General features: G+C 39.2%; 1 protein-coding gene across 5 annotated transcripts in view; it reads left to right on the plus strand.

Moving 5' to 3' along the window:
- Window positions 1-27,432, plus strand: part of FAR2 (fatty acyl-CoA reductase 2) — a 143,515-nt gene that overhangs the window by 76,096 nt on the left and 39,987 nt on the right. For all 5 annotated transcript variants that reach the window (XM_070495087.1, XM_070495088.1, XM_070495091.1 and 2 more), the window contains one exon: window positions 17,261-17,489. In XM_070495087.1, the coding sequence (XP_070351188.1) occupies window positions 17,301-17,489 (189 nt within the window). In that variant the 5' untranslated portion in view covers window positions 17,261-17,300. The remainder of the gene's footprint in view (window positions 1-17,260; window positions 17,490-27,432) is intronic.

The raw sequence follows: 27,432 nt of genomic DNA on the forward strand, positions 1-27,432 counted from the left end.
TAACCAGAAGAAGGAGAAAGAGATGCTGGAAGACCAAAACACAAATGTCTACCAAAGCCATCATAACCAAAGATATCATAACTTTTCAAAGAGCAAAGACAGAGAAATATCATCCTTCAACAATACATACTTATAATTTAAAACTTGGTAAATCTTTTATACTTATGAGCTCAGGTTCTGAAAATTCTTCTAAATAGATAATTATTATATATCACCAATGACTTGTTTTTTAATGACACAAAGTAGTTTTACTGTTATATTTTTAATATTTCATTTATTATTGCTATGAAAGATAGGCAGTTTTTTGTGTTTTTAAACAAAAAGATAATTTAGGTATTATTTGCTCCCTCTTTTAGCTCAAACAACCCCTATCCAATCACCTTACTCTTCCAATATTACTTCTTTTTTTTGGTGAGGTAGAGTGGCCCTGAGCTAACATCTTCTACCAATCTTCCTCGTTTTGCCGGAGGAAGATTAGCCCTGGGCTAAAATCTGTGCCAATCTTCCTCTATTTTGTATGTGGGATGCCACCACAGCATGGCTTGATGAGCGGTGTATACATCTACTCCCAGGATCCAAATCTGTGAACCCCAGGCTGCCAAAGCAGAGCATGCGAACTTAACCACTGCACCACTGTGCCAGCCCCTCCAATATTTCTTTTATCCCATATTCGAGATGGTGTCTTCTACTCCAATATTCTAGCCTTCATCTCTTCCATCATCGCAAGAACTCCCAAAATAGTCCTTTCTCTATCAAAAAGACAAACGTTCATATTCCTCTGACTCCAGCTTCTGACAGGACACCTCACAAGATTCGCTTGTACCCCTGCTTGTGCAAAGTACCATTTCAGGTATTCTTGTCCCAGGTGTCAGGCCGGAGCCCACCTTCCCTTTAATAAGTAAATGACATAGGTTAGCCTTTCATTCCGTGCATTCTGGGAAATCACAATTTGCACCCAAATTTCCAAGGATTCCTGGCGGGCTCGTATTCTCCTGATGGCCTCTCATTCTGAACTCCTGCTTCTGCTGGATTCTTCACCCCCCTGCTAATTCGATCTCCACCTGTCCTGCCTGATCTTTCCGTATCACCTCTGATGGCAGACGCTGCTCCCTTTGCCAAGAGGACCACTAACATAAATGTGCAGCAGACCCTTCCTAAGGGCATGGGGTAACAGAGAGATGTCAGCATAAAATGGGATTTTTTTTTTCAGTTTCACTTCACATTGCTGCCTCATCATCCACAGCACAGGCTTTTTTTCTTTGTATTCCTTCTTCCTCAGCAAGCTCCCACCATTGCCCTAAAGCCCTCTGCCCTCTGGAATCCCTTCTCTCCTTCTCTCTCTCGGTCTCTCTCTCTCTCCTGTCATGGAGGGGAGAAGGCGTGGTTCTCATAACTAAACATGCCCATACTTTCCTGAACCTCCATAGGAAGATTTCTGCCTTTCTCCTAACTTTGAATTGCAGTTTTCTCTGGGCAATATTATCACTTTACATTTTATTGGCATTATCTTTTTCTCTTTGTGAACTTTTATCAAGAAGACACTATATCTGTTAAAAATGCTTCCAAGAACATCTAGGCTGACACCAATTCCAGATACAATTTTTTGACGGGGGAAGGAGATGATATAATTGAAAAAAGTAACTGAACTATGTAATTATTCACAGATGAAAAGCGTTACTTTTTTTAAAGTGCTACAAATTGTATTCTATCTTTAAAGGCTAGTTTTGAAAATATTCTGAATTTGTACGCAAGAAAGGTTAAGCTACATATATGGTACACATATAATGTATATGCATATGTGTGTACATACATAAGGTAGGGATATTGATGTATGTATGCAAACAAGCTAAAAGGCACTTCTCCATCTTTTTTTCCCCGTTAGTATCACTGTGACTTTTCTTTAATATTTGACAGAAATCTAACAAAATTTCCTCAAGAAAATGGAGGCATTTCTGTAAATTTTAGGTTTATTTTACCTAGATATTCTGCAAATTGTGGTTCCTATTTTTGTGTGTGTATACTACTCAGTTTCCTTCTCTTCAGAAAAAAAGAGGTTGGCTGGCCCAATCTTGTAGTGGTTAGGTTTACATGCTCTGAATTGGCAGCCTGGGGTTTACAGGTTCGGATCTTGGGTGTGGACTCAGCACCACTTGTCAAGCCACAGTGCGATGGTGTCCCACATAAAATAGAGGAAGATGGGCATAGATGTTAGCTCAGTGACAATCTTCCTCAAACAAAAAGAGGAAAATGGGCAACAGATGTTAGCTCAGAGCCAATCTTCCTCACCAAAAAAAATTTAAAAAGGAGTTTGTTCTCTCCCTCCCTCCTCTTATCTTTCCAGCTTAACCCCTTTATTTCTTTCTTGTTTTTGCCTACTGAGGTGTTTTTTGCAGACTTCCCTGCAACCTCACAAGGTTCCCACTGTTTCCTTTGATGTTGTATTCCAAGCTACTTTTCAGAAAAAAAAAAAGTATGAAATATAAAATCCACCCTTTGCTTCCTGTGTCAACATTTGAAATAAAAAGCAAACAGTCTCCTGTTTCTTGTTGCATATTCCAGTCATGGGGCTCATGTTGCTTCCTGTCTCTCCTGCCTTTCCTTCCTGAGGAGACACCTCAGCTGATCCAGGGAGTGGTTGATTCTTGAGAGAGTTGTTGATGAGTGTAGCAGAGTACCCCACAGTGTGCATCTGAGTGCCGAGGAAACTCCCCTTCTGCTCCAGAATCTTTAACAGGAAATCACTTCAGTCAATATACTCAGTGACAGTGAAAGATGGCAAATAGGGGGGCACCATGGGTTCTCGGGGTGCTCAGTCTGAATGCTAAGCCTGGACCTTGCCTCTGCATATTTTTTACGTCCTTTTCAATGCATAGCATTTCATGGTACACAAAAGGATTCACACAGGTTGTTATTGTTTGGGGGTTTTTTTTTTTTTTTTTTTGGTGAGGAAGATTTGCCCTGAGCTAACATCTGTGCTAATCTTCCTCTGTTTCGTATGTGAGATGCCTCCACAGCATGGCTGAGTAGAGGAGGCCCATGCCTGAGACCCAGACTTGCAAACTGCGGCTGCCAAAGCAGAGCAGAGCACACAGAACTTTAACCACTCAGCCATGGGTCAGCCCCTGTTCACACAAGTTTTGACACAAAACTTCAGGGTTTCAGTGGACTGGAGAGGAAAGTCTCTGTGAGTTGGAGGACTTTCCCTTCACTCCATTTAGAACTGGATAACCTGAGATGACAAATAAAATGTAGTAACTATAACAAAAAGCTTTTTTTCTTTAAAATTTTATTATTCTTGATCAATGCTCCTTCTTGACCTCTGAACCCATTAATCTATTGAGTTCACCCAAGTACTCTAAACTAGTGAGTACACACATGCCAAAATTATGCATGCTGGAGCTAGCATGTTGTTTTTAAATGCTTTTAAAGTTACAGAGAGGCCCACGTTCAGTAAGTAACATGCCCTAATTCAGTCGTTGGGATGCAGCAGAAGTGGGCAGCACCGTGGTCCCATGGATCTATGACAACGAATCAGAAAACTATTCCCCCATGAGAAACTCAAGTCTCGCCAACTACTGGGCTCTAGACCTGTTCATATATTCAATTTGTGGTCAAGAAATATGAAATGAGAGTTACCATATATCCCAGGTATCCCCTTAAACTCTTAATAGTGCATCTGACTTGAAATTTTCTGCTAACCCAGCAGACCTGTGGACTAATATCATTACTCTTGGAGTCACTTCCTTTGAAGGAAAAATAAAAGTACTCCAAAAGTACAAATTAGGTTTAGCAAAGCACAGTGGAAGAAAAGCCTCTTTTATCTTTTCTGCGTTTGGGTGTTGATTAATGGAGCAACTTTGGAATTAGTGAGATCGACTTCAAAACCTTGCTCTGCTCCTTGTGTGGCCCCATTTAAAAGTTAATCTCTATAAATTCCCTTCTTGTAAAGGAGTGTGTGGAAATCAGTGAAGGCCAACCAAATGAGAACAAGCAAAGACTATTCTGAGCTCGCTGGAGCAAGGGCGTCAGCCCCATCACTTGTGCTCGGGCAGAGACTCAGAGCAGACAGAGGAGCGGGAAAGTCCTCTCGTGGAAAAGGTGAAGCTTTCGAGTGTGCCCTCACGGGAGGCTGTTGGCAGAGGGAAGCTGTAGGCGGGCTAACTAGAAGGGAGGCTTCCTGTGTGATTGATTAGGGGTATATATTTGGCTTTCTCTGGTTGGTACTAGGTTGGAAGTGGGGACAAAAATTAGGGAGGCTGTAAGTTGTTAATCAAGTCCTGGCTGTTTGGGCTGTTATAGAATTTATTGTTAAGCTTCCCAGATTGCCACTAGAAAGAGCAATTTGATTGCCTGCAAATCTGATTGATAGCTGGCTGGCTTCCTGGGTTGTTGATTGTAGGTAAGGGGTTGGGTTCCTGGACAGGCTACTGCCGGCTGTGGGTCAAAGTGCTATTTTTCTATATGCTCTGGCCGTTACACCATTTGTATATTCAGTGTCTCAGCTGTACCCCTGAAAAGCGTTCATCACAGTCCTATCATGCAGCAGGCGCTCAATAAATAGAAGTACATTCTCCGTAAGTGTTTGAAACTACTATCTGATGTGTTTTTCTTTTTTTTTTTTTTAAAGATTGGTACCTGAGCTAAAATCTCTCGCCAATCTTCTTTTTTTTCCTTCTTCCCAAAGCCCCCCAGTACATAGTTGTATACTCTAGCTGTAGGTCCTTCTGGTTCTGCCGCCTCAGCATGGCTTGATGAGCGGTGCTAGGTCTGCGCCCAGGATCCAGCCGGTGAAACCCTGGGCCAGCGAAGTGGACCACGAGAACTTAACCACTCAGCCACGGGGCCGGCCCCCTGGTGTGTTTTTCTTGATATCAGCACTGGAGTTTGAATTAGAACTGGGTGGACGTGGGAAAGCGAGATTATGCTGGTATAACATGGTCCTTTTCTGTGGAATTATGTCAGAGTTGGCAGGGTATCTCAGTTGTAGGTGAAACACCTGCGAATTCCTCAGGCGAGTCTGAAATTGCCCATCCCATTCATTTCACTTCTAAGAACTGTCCAAGCCCAAAAGAAACTCTAGGGTTCTTATAGGTCTCTGAATTCACCCTCAGTTTAGGATATATTCTGAGGATACCAATGAGCTTACAGCCACTCACAATTGTTAAAATTTTATAATAAGAACTCTCAAAGAATGAGACACAGCACCTTGTCCTGAATAGGTAGAGATCTTGTTCATCTTTGTATCCCCAGCATCTAGCACCACCCCTGGAACATGGTATACACTTAATCAGCAGTTGAATGAATGAATGAATGAATGAATGAATTTCCCAACTTAGGTCAAGAAGCTATTTTGAAGAAAGTGTCAATTTGCCTGCTATTTGGTTTGTAATTTAGATATTCCTGTATGTTCTTTTTTTTTCACCAGAGCTCCTAAAGTCTGAGTGAGCTAAAAATTAATCAAATGATTGATCACAGAATTTCTTCTGATTGATCACATTCATGATTTGAATCAAGAATGACTCAAGAATAGAATCAAGAATGACTATTTTGGTCACTTTCTCCTCCCAACACAGTGAATTCTGGAAAGAAAGCGCCAATGAACACATGAGATGAAATTTTAAAGCCCTCTTCTATGAACAGGAAAGAAAGATGTCTTGAAGTAGCTCATCTTATTAGCATCCATGTGTAGTGGTACCGAATTTGAACTTTAAATGCTAAACTTATTCAAACGATTTCACAGAAATATGTTCCAAGCAAGTTGGATCCCACAGCCTCTGGGGGACTGTACATCTCAATGCAACAGGCAGAGCTTCTTGCATTTTATATGGCAGAGCCCCTGGAGACGGGGTTTCAGAGACAAGAGACCTGGCTTATCATCCAGCCATTACTAGAGTGCACTTCATCCTCCACACATCCACTTATCCATCTGTTTGTTCATGTGTTCATTCACTTAATAACATTGGGCACCTCGGGTTTATCAGGCATGCGGGATAAAAAGCGAATGTACTGTCTCTATTCTCAAAGAGCTCAAGGTAGGATAAAATCGATGATGAACACAAATGCAGCTAGACACAAGATGCGACAGCTTATTCATTCAGTTATAATATCTGGAGGACATAACGATGGCCACAGTCTCTGCCTTTGAAGAACTCCAGAAAACTCAGGTACAGCAGAAAACTCAGGTACACAAATGTGCAAGAGAGAACGTGGAAACTGAGTAAGAGAAAAAACAAATTGTCCTCCCAATGTTTCTACCACTTATCTCTCATTGACCAGCCTCATTGACTGAACTGTAAAATGTGCCAGGTTCCATCTACCCTTTTTTATTAAATCCTCCCAATAATATGATTGCCATTTTACAAATGAGGAAATAGCATCTGATGAAGGCCAAGTCACTTGCCTAAGATCAGGGCTGGTAAATAGCAGAGCTAAAATTCAAAGCCACGTCTGCCTTATTTAGTCCTCCTCTCATTATGTTAATGTTTTTCACGTATAATCAGTGGACAACCCCATCCAGAGCTACTGAATCGGCGTGGGAGGAGGCATGGGGAGGAGGCTTTGAACCTGCAGTTTTAGTAAATAAACACCGCAGATGGATCTGTATGTACTAAAGTGTGAGAACCGCTACTGCCTTGCCCCTCTCGTTTGGCTGCTTCTTACCTCCGGCCTGGGCCGTTGAAATGGACTCCAAATGAGTGTTTTCCTCTCCCTTCTCAGCCCCTCCTGATGATTATCATTCCCTTGCTCAAAAGTCATCAGTCCCTATAAAGACCCATCTCTTTATCTAGGCATTGAAGTTTCCACAGTCTCTTGTCATCTATTCTTCTAGCCTGGGATCCCTTGACTTCTTTTTAGGAACTATCTTCTACAGCCATACTAGTGTGCACTTAGAATACGCATCGGACTTTCTCCCATCTCTTTGCTTTACCCTCCTCACTACCCCAGATACTTTCTGAATTTCTGCATCTCCTTATATACTCCTTATTCAAAAACCAGTTTCACAGTACACACATGAATTACTGTTCACCCCCAAAAGAAGTAAAAACTCCATCCTGTAGTCACCTTAATACTTTATGTTGTTATATATATAATATATTTCATTTTATATTATATTTTATATAGCATTATATCTATGCCAGATTTTGTCTTTTACCATCATGGTACTTGGATTCTCTTCCTGATTGGAGGCAGGCCCTCAGGAGACAGGCAAGAATCCAGACTCAGGAACTCTTATATCTTCCCCCGGCCCCACATCTTTATTATAGCTTGGGGTGGAGTACATAGAAATCAAAATTCATTTTTGACTGATAAGTAAACATAGATGTTTGCTGTAGATACAAAACGGGTTATTAAAAATTGCATTGGCTTATAAATTCTGAAACTGGTTCCAATTTAGAAGTAGATAGCAGCAGTTAGACTGTGAAACAGCAGCCTTAATAATGTGAAAACATTCTATCCCCGTCCACAATAAAATGAACCAAGAGTGCATTTTACAATTCCAGTAAATCCTAAAAAAAAGAAAAAAATTCCAGTAAATCCTAAAAAGCATGTGAAACGTAGGTGATTTGACGGGATAGTACGCATTAATTAGCATTATAAAAGAGAGTTTAAAGTGAAATTAATATCCATTTAAATAAGATAGTAACTGGAGGAGAAACAGTGTGCCTTTTTTTCTTTTTTAAAGCAATGTTAAACCATTAGGCCTAGGAAGGGGTCCCAAATGCAGCTTTGATGGACTGTGTCTTCCTGATGGCTTGTACTTCATTGACAAAACCTGTATTTTTCTTCTCATGTTGTATAGCTGCTACCCACAGCTTAATAGGGACATGAGGTAATTTTTTCAGATCTATAAGTACTTGCTTTTAAGGACAAATGCCTAAAATCTTTGATGATTTTTAATAGTATTCATTGTACATTATCAGGGAAAAATTAAAGCGCTGTTTGTGGCTTATTCTTCTGACATGGAGTAAGGTCCTGTGACAGGAAGGACTAGCCTTAATTCCGAACTTAATCCTTCATAAAGGCCTTGCTGCGTATTTCCAAAGAGTGCATTTACACATATTCAGACATTTCCTGAGAGACTGTCAAGTTATTGCCACCGATTATGATCAGTAACTTCCATTACGAAATAGGGATTTCCAATTTACTATATCATATTGATTTATGTATAATTACCTAACCTCCATATTAACTGCTTTAAAAAATATAATTTCCCACCTGGTTCAAGAATACTTAGTTGGTATGTGGCCATGACTGAGGAATCTTGCTACACGAAATGCGTAACACTGTGCATTTTCTTTGGACGGATATAGTTAATAAATATGTGTCTAATCATTGATAGTAACAAATTCTGGTAACCCACATGTCTGCAAAAGAACTATGTGTTTTTATATATAAACCATTGTAATCTTCCGGTGCAAACAATAATTCATGCTATGATTTTGTAGCAATTTTTCAGTGTTCTATGAGTCAACTGTCTTTTTGGTAGACTGACTTCATGATATTAAATCTATCTCCTTTTCATCAGGCCTTGTTGTTTAAAGATCTTCACACGTTCAAGCTATTTTGTTTCCACGTAATTTCCTTGGTCAAATAAAAGGTTGAGATACAGTTGTATGGATGGGGAAACAGAAATCTCCAACTTTATTTCTAAACTCTCCTTGAATGAGTCTGAATGAGTCTTTTAACCCACAGGAGCGGCAGAGGAAATGATTGTATGTTATCAAAAAAAGTTAGGACGCTTTGATATATAACCTTCTCATGCCAGGGCAATGCAATTTATCAATCATTGGCATGCTATTCTACTATCTGTGCATAGATTTTGCACCGTATATTTTAAAAAATCCTCTAAGTAGCCATTTGTTTCAACTTTTAGAGTTGAGAAGCAGGAACATAGAGAAAAAATAATTTTTAAAAGCTTTAGTGATTTATATGAAAAGATGTGTCCTCATTCTACTTCGTCTAATATGTGTGTTGTTATGGTGACACCCGTGAACTCTGATGCTTGTAGTAAATATGTAGAAAGTCTCCAGGTTAAAATTACTCGTGTGGGGCTGGCGCCAAGGCGCAGCATTAAGTGCACACATTCCGATCCTCGGCGGCCCGGGTTTGCCGGTTCAGATCCTGGGTGTGGACATGGCACCGCTTGGCATACCATGCTGTGGTAGGCATCCCACATATAAAGTAAAAGAAGACAGGCACAGATGTTAGCCTCAGGGCCAGTCTTCCTCAGCAAAAAGAGGAAGATTGGCAGTTAGTTCAGGGCTAAGCTTCCTCAGAAAAAAAAAGTAAATAAAATAAAATTACTTCGTGCAAGCTGGAGTCCTTTGAACCTCAGAGTCAGGCTCTGGCTGGGTTGAAGCCAGACTCTGCTGCTGCCTGACTGTGTTACCCACATTCCATTCTATTAAGAATGAGAATTCTCAAGTCAACAGATTATTTTTTGTATCAGTTTAAGAAAAAAACAAATCTTAGGGACAACACAGGCTTACAGTAAAGATACAAGCTAAGGTACAAAATATGATCTGGGCTCAGACACACTCAAATCCCCTACACCAGCATTCTTCTTACCACTTACAGATGAACCAATTGGGATTCTCATTAAAATACAGCTACCTGGGCCCTACCTTAGACTTTCTAAATCAGAATCTCGGAAAATGGTGTCTAGTAAAGAGCATTTTTTTTTTTTTGGATGGGATTTGTAGATGAAAGAGTATTTTTTTTTAATTTATTTATTTTTGGTGAGGAAGATTGGCCCTGAGCTAACATCTGTTGCCAATCTTCCTCTTTTTGCTTGAGGAAGATTGTCCCTGAGCTAACACCTGAGCCAATCTTCCTCTATTTTCTATGTGGGATGCTGCCACAGCATGGCTTGATGAGCAGTGTGTAGGTCCACACCCAGGATCTGAACCCATAAACTCCAGGCCACCAAAGCAGAGCATGCAGACTTAACCAGTGTGCCACTGGGCTGGCCCCAAGAGCAATTTTAACAAGCTTTCCAAATGATTCAGATGCCCACTAGGGTTTGTGAATCACCTCTTGACTTTTTATGCATTGATTAAATGACTCAGTCCTTCAGTCCTGACTCATGCATTCATTGATTCAACAATATTTATTGAGCCACTTTTCTTTGCAGAGTACTGTGCTAGTTAGCATGTGAGGAATAATACCATATAAAATACAGCATTTGCATCAAGTGTTTTACTACCTAATTAGAGTGATGAGAAGTGTTCTCAATGTTTATTAATAAATAAGCACAAGGTATTGGGGTTCAAGATCAAAGCTGCATTTATAATATAGTGTGTAACATCTGGAACAAGAGAAACATCATTCCATTCTGGTCAGATGACACTTGGAGTAACAATCTCTCTTGTCATCAATGGTGATGAAATGATGCATTTAGGTCATATCTTTTTCCTTTTTCATTTCTGTTAAATTTGGAGGGGTTTTTTTGGTCTTCTGCTGAGGAAGATTTTCCCTGAGCTAACACCTGTGCCAATCTTCCTCTATTTTGTATGTGGGTAACTGCCACAGCATGGCCACCAACGAGTGGTGTAGGTCTGTGCCTGGGAACCAAGTCTGGGCCACTGAAGCAGAACATGCCAAACTTAACCACTAGACCATGGGGCTGGCTCCTGGAGGGTTTTTTTTGAAGACTTACAAATGAGCTAAGTAGAAGCAAGCTAGAAAGAATGTGTTAAGGTGATTGCTAAGTTTTGTGTTCTTAAAGCCAGCTGGGACTACCCCTCCCCCATTGGGATTATTTCCAAACTGATTTTCCTTGTCTGTGGAGCATTGCTAATTGAATTAGTGAGGGCTGTGCCCCCAAAAGCTGCCCACACTACCCTTGGGGGTTAATATTCTTCTGTCGGGAATTTAACAGTTCTCTCAAAAGAACTTTATATAAGAAGATCACAGTGAAAGGTGTCTCAGTTCATTGTGGAATTGTATAATTTGGGTTATACTCAGGAAACCAAAGCAATAAAAAGACAGAACTCACTGAAGAAAACGTTTTTTTCACTAGGTACTTGACAAACAGATATGTGACTTACATACAGATTGTTAAATTAAATTAATGGATTGATTTAATTTGGATTAATGAGGTCTCTGTAGCTTATCATAAAAGATGTGTCCATATTTTCACAAATGTGTGAAAACCAAGAACCAATATCTTCCCTCTATGCGCAAAGATGGGAAAATGAGACAGACACATTTGCTTCCTTTTAACTATTTACTCCAGAATTAAAAAGGTTGATCTGAATTATTATCTAGAGCTATTTTACTCACTTATCCAAAATTGTGCATGTCTCTATTCATGTGTTTTTATTTATTTATTATTTTTGGTGAGGAAGACTGGCCCTGAGCTAACATCTGTGCCAATCTTCCTCCACTTTGTGTATGGGAAACAGCCACCACATGGCCTGAGGAGTGGTGCACAGGTCTATGCCCAGGATCCACACCTGCAAACCTTGGACCGCTGAAAATGAGCAAGTGGATTTAACCACTATGCCCCTGGGCCAGCCTATCTATTCATGTGTTTTTGTGTGTGTATTAGTCTGCTCAAGCTGCCATAACAAAATACCACAGACTGGGTTGCTTAAACAATAGACATTTATTTCTTACAGTTCTAGAGGCTATAAGTCCATGATCAAGAGTCCAGCAAGTTTGGTTTCTGGTGAGAGCTTTCTTGGCTTGTAGACAACCGCTGTTTCGCTCTATCTTCACATGGCTTTTCCTTGGTGCCTGTTCAGGGAGAGACTGTTCTTTGGTGTCGATTCCTCTTCTTATTAGGATGCCAGTCCTATTGGATTAGGGCCTCATCCTTGTGACCTTATTTAAGCTGAAATACCTCCCAAAGGCCTTATCTGTGAACACCATCACATTAGGGGGTGGGGCTTCAACATGAATTTAGAGGGGACACAGTTCAGTCCATCACAGTGGGTAATGTCAGGTGAACCACACTTTTTAAAATAATTTAGACACATCTTAAACTAAGGAAGTTTGCAAATTTCCTTGTACTTCTAGTGCCCACAGCAAAAGAAGAGACTGTAAAAATACTGGCTGCTATTACTTTCTAAGAACTTCTTTTTTTGAGTATTTATTATTAAATTACCTTTTAAAATCATAGAAAGAAATTACAGACATGAAACAAAACTCTTTACCTTTAACTCCATCACACTATTATACTACTATTGCCATTTCTTTCATTCCTCTCTAATCTTTTCCACAGGGATTTGTAATGGAGATCACGATGCTTTTACCAATTTGTGTTCTTTTTTTGCATCTCCAAAATGCATTTTGTAAATGCACTTCCTTAATTCGACATATTATTGAAAGAATTGCAGTGTTTAATTTTGATGAAGTAGAACAACTTTCTTTTACTCAATTTTACAAAATAGCTTTGACTTTTTTTCAATAAACCAGCCCATATTTACTGTGCCCGTTGCCAACCAAAACTCCATCTGTGTCCATGAGATATCCCTCAACACACAGCACACTGTGAATCTTTAAAAAAAAGGCAAGAGAATTACCCAGAGATGAGATTAACTTGATTATCCAGAGAATTGAATATTCAGCAACCAATGCTAAATGGTTTTTTCTCCGCTGATCTCAGGCTTGTCGGACTGCCATTATTAAGTTAGCCCAGGATAGGTTTAGATGGATGAAACTGAGAGGCTCAAGCTTTGTGGAAGGTGAGATTCACAGTCTAATTTAAAGCACAGAGACTGAAAAGAATTTGGCTAAATAAAAGTAGGAAATCTTTCTCTGGAGAACTCTTCCTTTATCTCCACTTTGAACACGGTCAGGATTCGCCACATGTGTAATTTGCTTGGGTAAATGTAGTTAGTTATGAACTGAACAAATCAATATAGGTAAAATAGGGCATGGCAGTGGATCATATTTGTATTTAGCTTCGCAAGCAGACATTTAAGGCTTGAATCTTGACTTTTTAGTAAGATGCGCTGAATAATACAAAATGTGAATTAAAGAAGGTGCTAGAACAATGCTTCTTTGAAGGGAGAGCAAAGTCTAGAGACATTCTGGGTTGTCACACCTGGCTGAGGGAAAGAGGGATGTTACTACCATCCAGTGAGTAGAGGCCAGCGATGCTGCTAACACCCCACATTGCACTGCACAGCCCCCACAACAAAGATTTATCCATCCCAAAGTGTTAATAATGCCAAGACCAAGAACCCTGGGCAAGAGTAAGATTTCTGAGAGGCAAAGCCCCAGGTTTCGTTTTTAAAAATATTTTTCTCTAAAGGACTACCAAGAAATTTGGATAGACTTGTCTCCCGTAATTGTTTGAATCTTAACGTTTTATTTTCCGGAAGAACCACCCCAAGCATAATTAAAGTTCCCATATACTGCAAAACATGTATAACTTGGCACAACTATTATGATTTAATATTTTAACACCTATTCTCTAGAAATGAGAACAGCTTCATTTTACTACCAAAAAAAAAGAGTAAAAACTATCTATTTCCACTCATGACCATAGAAAACTGATGATCTTAAGGAGGAAAAATGCTCCGGAATAGAAAGGAAGAATTTCATAAGGCCTGTGCACTACTGTTTCCGGGGCCTGGTGGACCGGCATACAGCGGACATTCAGTAAAAATATATTCGTCAATTCTTTTCTTTTTTTCGTTCAAGCATCAGATAGCCTGCATCATACAGGATGATTCACAGATTGTCAAAGTGACTTAGGCTTCTCACAAACCGAGTCATGAGCATGAGGGACAGGAAATTGTCCTTTGCTGTCTGCATTAGTCATTCGAAAAGACATGAAAGGCAAGCCATGCCCTGGGCAGCTATTCCAAACATTTTCCTCCTTCTAGATTTGCATAGCCTCCGTTACTGAGTGTAAAATTATTTTCATTTTTAAAATAATTAAGTTAATTATTTTAATGAGTTGCATTAAGGGTTAACAATTCCTGGACCTTGCAAAGCTGTACCATATGAAATTGGGTTTCAGGGAGCCGAAGTTTGTATGGGAGTTTCTGGGGCCAGGAACCAAGCCATATCTTGAGAGCTGGAGCAAGAGGTAGAACAAACACCTTGATGCAGCTTTGATCAGAGGATGAGCATTCTCTCTGACGTTTTGCAGAATCACTTGCCTGGCTTAGAGTCGTGGCCACAAGTCCTCTGCCACCTGCTTTTGACGGTTGGGTGAGGAGCGCCAGGAGATACCGGTTTATGTTTTGTTTTCCCTGCCAGAGCACTTGGTGAACACTGCTGTGGGTTTTGCTGTGTTTGAGAAGTATTTGGACTCTGGACAGAGAAGGCAAATTCCATTCTTTGGGGACACATCAAGCCTTCCTTTGTCCCACAAGCAATAGGCTGCTTAGAGATGTGTTAACTTCTCTCTCAAAGTTTTCACCACGTGTTGCAAAACTGTGTCTGGCCCGAAAATATCTTAACTGTACATTTGCATTTCTAGAAAATATGACTCCACAAAGCATGATATTACAAAACAAGCATCTGACATCTTCAGAATAAACGAGGTTAGGAAGTTACCCTATCCAAACTCAGTTTCCCTCCCGTGTTTTCCTGTGAAAAACTATGTTCACTTATGCTAATATTATCTTAAAGGAGTATGGTGCCTAAACATCTTTATATATAAAGGAATGGACACGATTTCTCATCAAGTAGTGTTACAGTTGGTGGAAACACTTTACTCAGCTTGATGATTGAGTTATAAAGTATCTCCTCCTATTTCCAAAAGAGGGTCTATAAAATGCATAAGACAGAACATCTGAAATAAATGTTAAAAGGAAAAGCCAGAAACCATTAAGAGGAAAAACATAGAACCAGTGACTGTACTAATAGCCGATATTTATGGAGTATACACTATGGGTAATGTATATCTCTAAGAGTTTTATGTGTATTCACTCATATAATTCTCACCCCAGCATTACTAAGTAGATACTTTTGTTATCCCCATTTTACTGATGAGCAAACTGCAGCATAGAGAAATTGATAATTTGCCTGAGGTCACACAGCTACTAAGTGGTAGAACCAGGATTTGATTTCACGGTCTTGTTAGAATCTCTGTGCTAAGCCAAGGTCTATGCTGCCTTCGAAACTTGGTGACACCGCTTTTCTGAGCTCCAAGGCAGGCAAGGCAAGATATACAGTACTTTTTCCGAGTGCTAAATTCTTGAGAAAATCATTGAATAGATTGTAATATGAGTAACATTATGTAACGTGACAAAAATTATGATTAATTGCTGTTCAGCACAAGGTCCAAATGTGTTCTTCAAAATAATATTTCTCACATTAACCCTCAATAAAAGGGATTTAAATAGTAACTCAATGAATATAGCTAATAGGATTTGAAATCCAGATTTCCTCAAGTGAATAGCATTGACGATTGGGTGTGATTTCTACCACTGATCCCTGTCTTATTTACCTTCGTAACTGTCTGCAATTATCTTGTTTATGTATTTACTTATCTTTGTATCACTGGTCTCCTCTGCTAGAGTGACAGCAAGGATCTGTTTGCCTAATTTATCTGCTTATCTTCAAAACTTAGCATAGAGGGGCTGGCCTGGTGGTATAGTGGTTAAGTTCAACGTCTGCTTCAGCAGCCTGGGGTTTGCAGGTTTGGATCCCAGCCCCAAACTACACCATGCTCATCCAGCCATGCTGTGGCAGCATCCCACATTTAAAGTAGAGGAAGATTTGCACAAATGTTAGCTCAGGGACAATCTTCCTCAAGCAAAAGGAGGAAGATTGGCAATGGATCTTAGCTCAGGGCCCATCTTCCTCACCAAGAAAAAAAAAAAAACTTAGCATAGAGTCTGGCATGGCAAATGTTCAAAATTATTTATTGAGTAAATTCATGAATCAATGAATGCTTCAAAGGCAAAGAGTTCTACCCAAGAACACAGCCTCAAGATCCTCAAAGTAGAAATGATGACCCAAATTTATAATTTATACATTTATTAATGATGACTGAGAAAGTCATTGTTCCTTAAGGAGTTCCAGGCTGAGGGATCTTGACTGGAGTTGAACAGACAGGGTGTTGACTCTTTTACTTGTTTCTATCTTCTTTTTTATAAGCCCTGATGTCAGGGCCAGTCCCTGGAGTTGAGTTCTGCAGGATCCACCCAAATCCTGCCCAAGCAGACAGCTGAGGACTTGCTGCAGTCGGCAAAGTCAGTGGACGGACCGGCAGAGAGGAGAGACTGCTCCCACACTGCCAGCGCTGTTTCCGTCAAAGCCCTCTGCCACTGCTTCCAGTCAGCACACTTTAACCTGGGCTTAAAGACAAAATGCTTCCTGTGGCATTTCTACAGCAGGTGGTGCTTTATGTTCGGAGTCACAGCATTGAAGTCTTGCATCTGGCTCCCCACTACCAGATTTGCTAACTGTTTCCCTGCACTCCTGGAAACAGGGCCTTGAATGGACTAACTGAGCTCTAGATTGGACCCGTGCTATTTTAAGATTTAACAAAGCCTATGATTCGTCGCCTCCCTCGTTCAACCTTCTCTGCCCTTTATCTTTTGCAACGTTTCAACCCAACGAGCAGCATATGAAGGAAAAGATGGCACTCAACCTGTTTTCAGCTCAAGGAAGAGAAAAACATATTTATTTAGAGATGGCTGGGCAGGCCAGGGCCAGTCTGTTCAAGAGAAACCAAAAGTTATCTGCTCCAGGGTTTTCTTTAAATAAAACTGCAATGGAAATACTAATTTACGTTATAATTTTTAAAAATCGAATAGCTGTTCTAAGCTCTGGTTTCATAGATTGTGGGGCCACTCCTAGCCTTATCATTTACATCCTTGTCACACTGAATTCCTTTTATTTCCACTATGCACTTTCTTTGGACTGGAACACCCTTCTCTGCCTTCAAGTTTCACTTCACGTGTCACCCCTGTAGGGGACTTCCTGAAATTTCCAGATCCTGCTAGGCGCCCTTCCTCTGCGGTCCCTTTGTTTTAGCACTTACTATATTATATTTAATGATCTCTTTATGTGTCTGTCTCCTCCATTAGACAACAAGGAATTCTTTGAGAGCAGGAACCATGTCTTACTCATTTCTTGCCCATGGTTCCTGGCATAAAGTCTGGCATGTAGAGTGAGCTCCACACATATTGGTTGAAATGAATCATTTAGCCAACAAACCACAATGCGATCGCTCTGTCTGGCCTTTTTCTGCATTCTGAACTCCTGGAAGCACCAGGAACATTTTAAATGACAGCATTTAGAACTTCTGAGAATGTAATCTCTTGTTATTTCTCTTCCTTTTCAGGCACCTCTGTCTGGAGCTCTAAAGGACAAAGGGAAGAATCATGTCCATGATCGCAGCTTTCTATGGTGGCAAGTCCATTCTCATTACTGGGGCCACAGGCTTCCTAGGCAAAGTGTTGATAGAGAAGCTGTGTCGCACCAGCCCCGACCTGAAAGTCATTTACATCCTTGTGAGGCCCAAGGCTGGCCACACACTGCAGCAGAGGGTTTCCCAGATCATAAATACTAAGGTATGCCTTATGGGAAGAGCCTGAGGGCAAGATGATACATGGAATGTTCTCTTATAACCCCAAACAGCAGGGGGTGCGGGGGTCAGGGGGTGGGGATGGGGGCAGGGTATCTGGGCAGATAGAAGATAGGGCACAAAGCAAGATAGCAACCAATTGTTCATGGAAGTCTGTGATGTGTTCCCCTCAGAGGGGAAAGATGATTGGGCTCTGTCCAGGGCAGGCGAGAAGATAATCTATGTTCCGGAAATTACCGAGTAAGAATCAAAATGTGGAAACTCCCAGAGTGGATGGTCCAGGCTTGAAATCTATCATAAGTTCATTGGAACTCTTCCCTAATTTTCTTCTAAATTTAAGGTAGTTTCCCCCAAATTTTTGGATGTTCTATCATATATTATATTATGATACACAGAGAGGATGACTACTGAGTAGCCATGCAGTAATACTTTCAGTTGTCTAAACTCTACAAGGTTTAGCTGTTTATATATTTTATCTATGATAATGATATTGCTATTATGCCATTTTATTTCTGTTATCTCTTAAGTTCTTCTAAGGGGAAAACATTGAAAAATGAAACATTATATGTGTGAATGAGCATTTGAGTATCAAACCCTCTCACTTCTCCAAGAAAATATATGCATATCCTCTCTTGTTTTAATTTGTAAATTTGAAGCTAGTATAGGCTTTTCTCTCAAACATATCTGGGCTCAAATTCTGACATGAATTTGTTGTCGCTTTACCACTCAAGCTCCAGTTTGCAATGTTTAGAAGAGAAACAACAGCAACTATCTACCAGGACTGCCAGAGGCATCAAATGAAAAAAAAAGTGTGTCTGGTTCATAGTCCCCTTTGCAATGTACAGGGTCACTGAGAGTTGGCAAGAGGAAAATTTAAATAAAGTTTGTTTGTTTGTTTGTTTTTACAAAGTCTCCTTTCTAGTGTGCAGGAATGCTCGCATCTAATGGAGACGTATATCTGATAGCACAACATATTACAGATGCCCAGTAACTCTGACGATCCCATTTATCTTCAGGCACGAGGATGAGATTTTGATACAAACCATCATCAAGACAGTCAGAAGTCTCTCCTATATCTCATGGCCCAACTCAGCAGTGGGACAGATAATAATAGCTGACTGTTCCTGGATACTTAGTACATGGCAGATACTATTGAAAGGGTTTTTCACACCTTACTTCATTTACTTTTGCCACAACCCTGTGAAGTAAGAACTATTAATGGCCTCATTTTATGAATGGGAAAACTGAGACCTGAAGTGTTAATTTACCAAAGGTCACCCAAATGAGAGAGTCAGACTTTAACCCCCACAGTCTGGCTCCAGTGCCAGCACGCTTGCTCGCATCCTACACTGCCTGCATCGAAACTAATGGTTCTTAAGACTGAGACAAAAAGGCTGATGAGGCAGAAAACCGGAATCTAGAAGAAACTCTCAGATCTCTCTTCAGACAGCTGTGCTCAGTTATATTTCCCTGATGGACTTTGTTTTCATCACAGAGCAGACAAGCCTCTTTAGCTTTGTAGCCAGCTTATGGATTTCTAGATTAATATGTGGCAGACCATTTGTGGTCAGCACAATCTTTACCTACTCTTCTTTTCGATGCTCTGTACTTGATAACACAGCAACATTACTTTTGTTCTGGAAATCTTTGTAGTACTATATATAACTTATCTATGAAACTGCCTTTCAAATCCCTACTCCTGCTTCCACTATTGGGTTATTTACTGTCAGCTGTTGACTTTTAGAAACAGTGCTCCTCAAAGTGTGGTCTCCTGACCAGCACCATCAACATCAGCTGGGAACTGTTATTATCAGATGATGCTTAAGAGCATGGGCTTCAGAGGCAGACTGGCCTAGGACTGAATCTCAGCAATACCAATTGTTAGCTGTGTGACTGTGGGCAGGATACATACTTTATGGAGCCTTAGTTTCCTTATCTGTAAAATGGGGCAATGATACCTTACTCACCCAGAAATGCCTGTCTGTCTGTCTAGCTCTCTATCTATCCATCCATCTATTCCTCTCTCTTGCTCTCTCTCTCAAGCCTTTCTGGATTCAAATCCAGGTCTGATATCATAAGGTCTGGCTTTACCCACTATCCCCTAGGGCATCAGTTTTTTACTGTTATGAGAATTAGAGTTTATTTGTACAGATTTTTTTTCCTCCGTAAATTTTTCCCTAAAAGAATTGTGGAAGGAAAGAAATCTGTCATGTATTATACAGCTGAAAAACTCATCTGTGGTAATCACGTCTACATGGCCATTTTGCGGATGACAAGGACAGATTCTATCACCTGACTATTAAAAATAAGCCTTTGGTTATGCAAATACCTACTTTCTTGGCACTCTATGGAATTTGATACCTGTAAAAAGATTTTTCATGGAAAAGATGATCTACTTTATTTCATTTCTGGGATCCTGAGACTGAAAAGCTCCCATAACACAAATTGTGTAGGCTAGTACATTTTGCTCATATTCAAAATAAAGACAAACTGAGATTATATTTTTAAATTATGTGAATGGGCTACTTTTGAATGGTAAAAGAAACCTCTAGATTATATTAAATTTTTTGCTTACGGATAAAAAATGGTCAGAATCAAAATAAGACTGTCTCCAAATGTTTCCATTTAGTCTGGTATCGAGAATCATTTAGATGACACATTCCCATCTTTGGATTTTTTTTCATTTGGTTTCTAGGTCTGTGCCGTTCAATATAGTAGCCATTAGTCACATGTAGATATTCAAAATCAAATTAATTTTAGTAATGAAATTTAAAATTCAGTTCCTCAGTCACACTAGCCACATTTCAAGTACTCAATAGTCACACGTGGCTAATGGCTACTTTATTGGACAGAGCAGGTAGAGCACATTTCTAGTATCACAGAGAGTTTTATTAGACAGCGTTGATCCAGATAATTATCTTGCATGAAAGGAACATATTGTGATTCAGATTTCCAAGCTACCCATCATTTTTATTAATTCTATAAACACTTACTGAAGTGCTTACTATGTATCAAGTGTATGCTAAGCACAGAGAACATAGAGACAAAAAACAATACAGCCAAGTCAGTGGTAGAGACAGTCATGTAAACCATGATTGCAATGCAGCATGAGTTCTCCAGGGAGAGGAGAGCAAAGGGCAATCGAAGCAGAAAGAACCACACTTGCAAATGCATGAATGGTGTGGTGTGTTTGGGAAACTCTAGGTGACTTATTTGGTCCCAAACAAGTGATATTAAGGATTCTAAAGATATGCTGAAGCCAGATCTTGAAAGACTACAAATAATTATATCAGTTAGGCTACTTTCAGTTGAAAGAAAACTCAATTGAAACTGGCTTGAAAAACAAAGATGATATATTGGTTATACCATGGAAAAAATCTAGGACTATGCTACAGAGTGATGAGTAATTATGACTCCACTAGAGCTCTGGCTGCATTGGTCTGTGACTCTATGAGCTCTGCCATTTTGTTCTAGTCTTATCCCAGTTATGAATAAGATCGTTGTTACAGTTTCAAGTTTCACAAACATATATGGTGATCTTTGAGTGAAGAGAAGCTGGCTCTCCCTGAAGCTCTCTCTCAAGATTGGTGAAACCTCTTTTCTCGAAACTCTCAACAAATTTCCCCATACGTCTCATTAGCCTGCATGAGGTTACCTGTCCATTTCTGAACCAACCCCTGTGGCCTGAGGTATGCTGTGTACTGATTTGTTCAGAAACTTCAGATCTAAGCCAATCACTGGCCAGAGAGTAAGCGTGCACCTAGAGCAAGAAGCCTTTCCTGGGAGCTAGGATGACAGCATCCATCCTCTCCTGAGGCACAGGGGCTAGTGGAGAAGAAAGAACATCTGAATATTCCAGATACTTATCAAGAGACAGAAGAATGGGTATTAGGAGGTAAGCATACTGAGAAGACCATGGTTTCAGGAATCAGACGACCTGAGCTGGTGTCATCTCCCCACTGTCCTCAAGTAGTGTGCCCTTATATGACGGAGCCTCAGTTTCCAAATAGGGATACTAATGGTCATTGTCTTTTGCTCTGTTGTGAGATGTTAACGAGTTAATACAGAAGGGCACTTAGAATAGTGCATGGACCATGATAAGGACTGAGCAAATATTAGCTTTTAATATTATTATTCAAATATGGGATTTTGAGCTTTATTTTTTAGGGGATGGCACTCCATTGAAGGTCTTTTTTGTTTTCTGACAGCTAGATGACTTCCTACCACTTAAATAATAATAGTAAAGCAGTACTTAAGTGACGCTGATGAAAATGGGAAAGATAGTGGTTGGATCAGCAATAAGTTTATTAGTTGAGTAATTGCAACAGAAGCCATACTATTTGGCCCTTTACAGATGAAGTTTACCAACTTCTGGAACAGAGGATCAGAAAAATGCCTTCTGACACAGAACACCTAAACATGTCAGACAAAATGTGTTTTTATAAAATAATCTTAATGCATACCTGAGCTAGAGAAAAAGCAAGAGCAGAGGTGCCATGAAAAATTAGGCATTGGGAATTCTCAATAATATTGGAGAGGATCTTGAATTAGGGGTGTAATCAATCATAATTTAATTAAGGTTCAAGGAGATCCAAGAAGACATATGGGTTAAAAAGGCAAAGTAGAATTTCTCTATTGGTTTTGTTAGTGTAAAACACAAAATAATCAGTTTTTACTTGGACTAATCCAAAACATACCATCAACTGGTCATCTTCAATGCAGAGATAACTAAACTGGAGCTTGATGGTGATTAAAACCAAAAAAAAAAAAAAACCCAACCAGAAGCCATTTGCCAAATTTCTGAAGCTTAGGACTGTCCATTTCTAGTCCAGCAGATGTCTTCCGATAGCAATTTTAAAATCTTTTTGCCAAATGTTCAAGATAGCCCTAATTGTATCAAGTCCAGCTTGCAAAGTTAGCTTTCTGTGAGCAATCAGTCTTATCTACCCTCCCCTTTGCTAAGCCTTCCTTCACATAAACTCCTAAATTCAACCTTAGAAAAAAAAAGTATTTTCCTTTTGTCATTAAAAGTCTGTTCTTGGGGTCTGCCCGGTGGTACAGTGGTTAAGCTTGCACATTCTTCTTCGGCAGCCCGGGGTTTGCTGGTTTGGATCCCAGATATGGACCTATGCACTGCTTGTCAAGCCATGCTGTGGCAGACATCCCACATATAAAGTAGAGAAAGATGGGCACAGATGTTAGCTCAGGGCCAGACTTCCTCATCTGGTGGCAGATGTTAGCTCAGGGCTAATCTTCCTCAAAAAAAAAAGTCTGTCCTCTTCCTCAAAGAGACTTTGCTGTCATAGCAAAACTGTTGAAGATATAAGTAAGTGTTTTAAAGGGTAACAATTACTATAGTATCAAAATACTCAAGAAATTGAAATGTGGAAATTTCTTCTTAAGTTTCTATTTCTGGTTCTGAAGCTAAGGCATTAATTATATTTCCATAAATTTTTTACTTACATGGTCAGATGGAACCACGCAAAATGAACAGAGCCAGGGTTTCTGACTAAAAGGAGAATGATGTAGTCTAATATTTTTGCAACATTTATTTAAAAAATGAAAATATTCCATATGAAGTCTAATTTTCCTCTATTTGGTTAGAATTTGGAGGGTAAAGGTACAAGCTGGTTATTCCAAACATGTGGGTCACCACAACCAACTCTCCAATGTAGGGTTATACTTAAAGGAATACACTCATAAAACTCTGATTTCCTGTTAATTCTGTCTGCTTTTATGCTTTCTTAATTTCAGATTCAGTGAGAGTAAAAAAGTCTTAGGTTTGGCAAATAATACCTCATTTGCTCAAATGTATTGGGTTTGCCAAAACCATTAACACATTTATCATCCAAATTTTTTCCCTTTAACTTTTAAATCTAAGACCTTTTTGTTGTCATTACTCTCATGTGGTACCACTGTGTCCACTACGTTGGGCACAGTGCTTGACAGTTAGTGGGTAATCAACCAATCTGTTGAATGAACAAGTTTAATACATTCCAGTTTTTCAGTGGTCTTGTCTGGGTCCAGGCCAAGGTTTACTTCTATTGTATGGCCACTCTCACCCTTGGCTTTTACTCAGAGCTTTCCTGTCTGGGTTAGAGTTTCCCTGATGAGCCTCAGATTCTGCAAATAGTTATTAAATACCTCCTATAAATCAAGAACCAGTCTAAATTCTGCCATTTAACTTTATTTTGACATTGACAGAGTGATTTAAATACAGTCATACCTTATTCCTAAGTAGGTCTGCTATCGCTTTTAAGCAATATTTCTCTCCAGTCACACATAGTAATGCATGAATTCTAACCCACCTTAAAAAATACAGTGCTTCTTAAAGGTAGATCAATCATATCAAGTACGTGAAGCTTGGAAGTTTTTCTTTAAAACATGATAAGTAAAAAATGTTGCTGGTTTGTCTTTGATTCCTGCTACGTCCCTAGGAAACATGGTCAAGAGAACATCTGTTCTAGCTATCAAAATCCATGCATCCGCTTCTTTCCTTTCCTTTCATGGCTCGGACAGCCGCCACCTCTCACTTCCTGTTTCCCTGCTTTCAGAGGGAGACAATTAAGTAGGAGATGCTTTGGAAAGAAGGATATTGTTAATCCACTGGCCACATAGAACTGGGGCTCAAGAATCAGAGGAGAGGATCAGTTTCCTCACATATGACTAATTTCTTAAGTATTTTCAGAGCACTTAAAGGAACATATCCATGGAAGGAAAGTTGTCTGAATTAATGGCAAATTCTTCAGGACTTTCCCATAAAGATAATTAAAGTGGCACTCTGAGAAACAACCAGAGACACACACAAAAAATGTACAAATACATTCACTGTAGTATTATTTATAGTAGCAAAACTGGAATCTGAATATTCCACAGTAGAAGAATGATTCAATAAAAATGATACATACATGTGTTAGGCGGCTATGCGGGCATTAAAACGCATATTTTATAAAATATTAAATGACATGAGAAAACGCTTGTAATACATTCAGTGCAAAAACAAAAAAAAAGACATAAAATCATAACCTCAAGTAATGACGCTAAATGCTCATGGGATCTTGAATTAATTTTATCTTCAAATTACAATTATATTGAGCATGTTTACTTTTATCATGAGGAAAAAAGCACCCTCTTTCACAGTGAAAAATACGAAAAATCATCTTTTTCCAAAATTTTCCAAATGCAATTACAATGAATGTGTTTTACTTTTATAGTGGGGGAAAAACACCCACTTTTTAAAACAGTAAATAAATAATGCAGCAAAGCAGTCATGAATTTCTAATATTATATCATTAGATACAAGTTTAGTTGATTTTTAATTTTGAAACTGTTTATCAAAATCAAATAGTTTGACTTATTTTTTATTAGTAACATGATTTCTAGTATTTGACATTGTTTTTTTAAAAATCTCTTAGTGTCTTTCACAAAATCTGAGAAGCTTCTAAGGAAAATAAGCCAGATTTCATGTGTTGAAATGTGAATATGCTTACCAGAGACCCATGCTATACAACTGTGGGTCCCCAGGGGTCCCAATCTGGCTGCTTAGTCTCTTAGGTATGAAAAATGCACTCATTGAATTATGAACCAACCAGCTTTCCGTTGTAGCAAAAACAATTTTAGATAGAGAAATTGGTATTTTATTTATTTTGCTATCTTGAATATGGCTTTGCTTAACAAAAGACATGACTCTTCCCCACTATAACAGATAATTGCAAATAAATCACTCAGTTGTGAAGTTCAAAAAAATGTTGAGAGCATTTTGAGGTTCTTTAGTGCCTTAGAGATGTGTTTCGTTGTACAACAATTGTGTCTATTTATATCCATTTAGCATCTGAAATTGTCACAATCTGCTTTGAATAAGTCTTTAAGAAAACCTTAGGAAGGCAACATCCACACCTGAAAAATAAAACTCCAGGTAGTTGAAATTATACTAAGAGTAAAGTAGTTAATTCAGTGATGGTGAGGTCAGAATTTTAAAAATGTTTCATTGAAAGAATACCAAAAATTGTTGGGCTTTTCCTATTCAGTTACCGTAATCAGATAAAGGAAGGGTTACAATGAGACTGTGCTGGGTTTGGAATGCATCACCTGAGAAGAGCAGGCAAAATGCAAGGTTTCTAGGGAGGGACTATCCTGTATGATGTCTCCAGGAAGTGGATTTATAAACAAAGGCAGAGTTTGGCAGATTGCACTGGATATTTCAAGTCAACTCCTCAGGAAAAATGTGAATTACTCAATAAGCCCTAATTTGCCCTGGTGTTAAATTAACTTTGAAATACCCTGGAGAGTTTTGGATAATGAATCATGCAGGGTCACACACTGGGCCCTCAGTTCACAGAATTTATTAGGTTTAAGACAATAGAAGATGATAAGATTTTACAAAATAGTTTATTGAATCCTTTCACAAGACTATCACCATTTGGTAGTCTCTAGATTAGATAAATTAAATCCCCAAGAGGAAAAATAGTGCATTCAAACAAATTAACTTCAAACTAAAAAAATTAGCTGTGACCCAAATAAGACCTGCAAAGAAAAGGCCAACAATCTGACATCGTGGAGTGTTAACAAGCATCCAACAAAAATCATTAATTTCATTTTATGTAAAAGTTGCTTGTTAATTTTCAAAGACTATTTCATAAGGAAAAAAAGCATTTTCATGCTTGGTCTGGGCTACCCTGTGTAAAAACTTCTTGTTCCCAACTTCCAAAAATGATTTTCTGATTGATGTTAATGATTCTGTTAAATCTCTATAAAAGGAAAAAGCAATTGGAAACAGAAGTTTGTATTTTAAATTCCCAATGCTGGTTTTGTTCCATCACTGTTTTTTATTTTTTCTAAGAAATTAATTATCCCACCAAAAGCAAGAGGCTTCTATAAACTTGGGACAACTAAAGGGAATGTAAGCTTGCCAGGAAGTTAAATTTCCATGATTAACAAACGCACACTTTTAAAAGAGTGTGACAGGTCTTTAGTTTGACAGTTACTCAATTCAGACTAGTTGGAGCATGTTAAGCCTTTCCCCTATGGGCCATTTCCTTTCTTTTAAGAAAAAAAAATTAAGGAAATTGATTTAGTCCCAGGGCTATTGTAACCATCCCAGAAACAGAAGCAATTTACTTTCTCAATCTCTTATTTTCTTTTATCATACCATTCTCTAGTTAGTTCAATCACTGGCATGATTTCACATGTCCAACTTCTTTCCTTCTTTTAAAACTTCTTCCAATCACAAGTCTTTCTTAGCTTCAAGTTGCCCATACTTATTTTACTTCAAAAGTCAACCAGCCACAGGATTCAAAAGGACTCTAGAATACATTCAGTTTTCATAGGTATCTGGATCACACAGTATAATCAGAAACCTTGGGATGACCCAACAGACACCATTACACACACATGCACACATACCTGTCTGATCAGCACCTTTTAAAAATGGAGTCTTGTTGGCAATGCGGAAAGGGGGTGTTCCTAGTATGAAGAACCTGTTAAGTGGCAGGCACTATTCTAGGCATCTGACTTTCATTACCTTATTTAATCTCACAAAACTCTGTGGCATGCTTTATTGCTACCTCACAGATGAAAAATTAGCCCAAGAAAGTTGTCCCCTATCCAAGGAAATGCCCAGCAAGTGACAAAGCAGAATTTAAATGCAGTTGCCTTATCTCTAAAGCCCGAGGTTTCCCTATTGCGTTGCATTGCCTCCCCCGAGAAATTGCTTCCTCTAAGCCCTGATTATCTTGCACTGCTCTCCAGTTAGTATATCTCTCAATGATGACGACATCATTAGGAAGGTAAAACCATGGCCACTTCTGGATTAGTGTCATCGCTTTCCTCATCCTTTACCATGGATAATGCAAACATGCCGCTCCAGCAGAGTTGCTAGAGAGTAGAAATAATCTTAAGATTGGTCTCCATCTTCCTAGTCATCTAGCTCC

The sequence above is a fragment of the Equus asinus genome, chromosome 22 (genome assembly GCF_041296235.1).
Source record: "Equus asinus isolate D_3611 breed Donkey chromosome 22, EquAss-T2T_v2, whole genome shotgun sequence".
Classification (NCBI taxonomy): domain Eukaryota; kingdom Metazoa; phylum Chordata; class Mammalia; order Perissodactyla; family Equidae; genus Equus; species Equus asinus.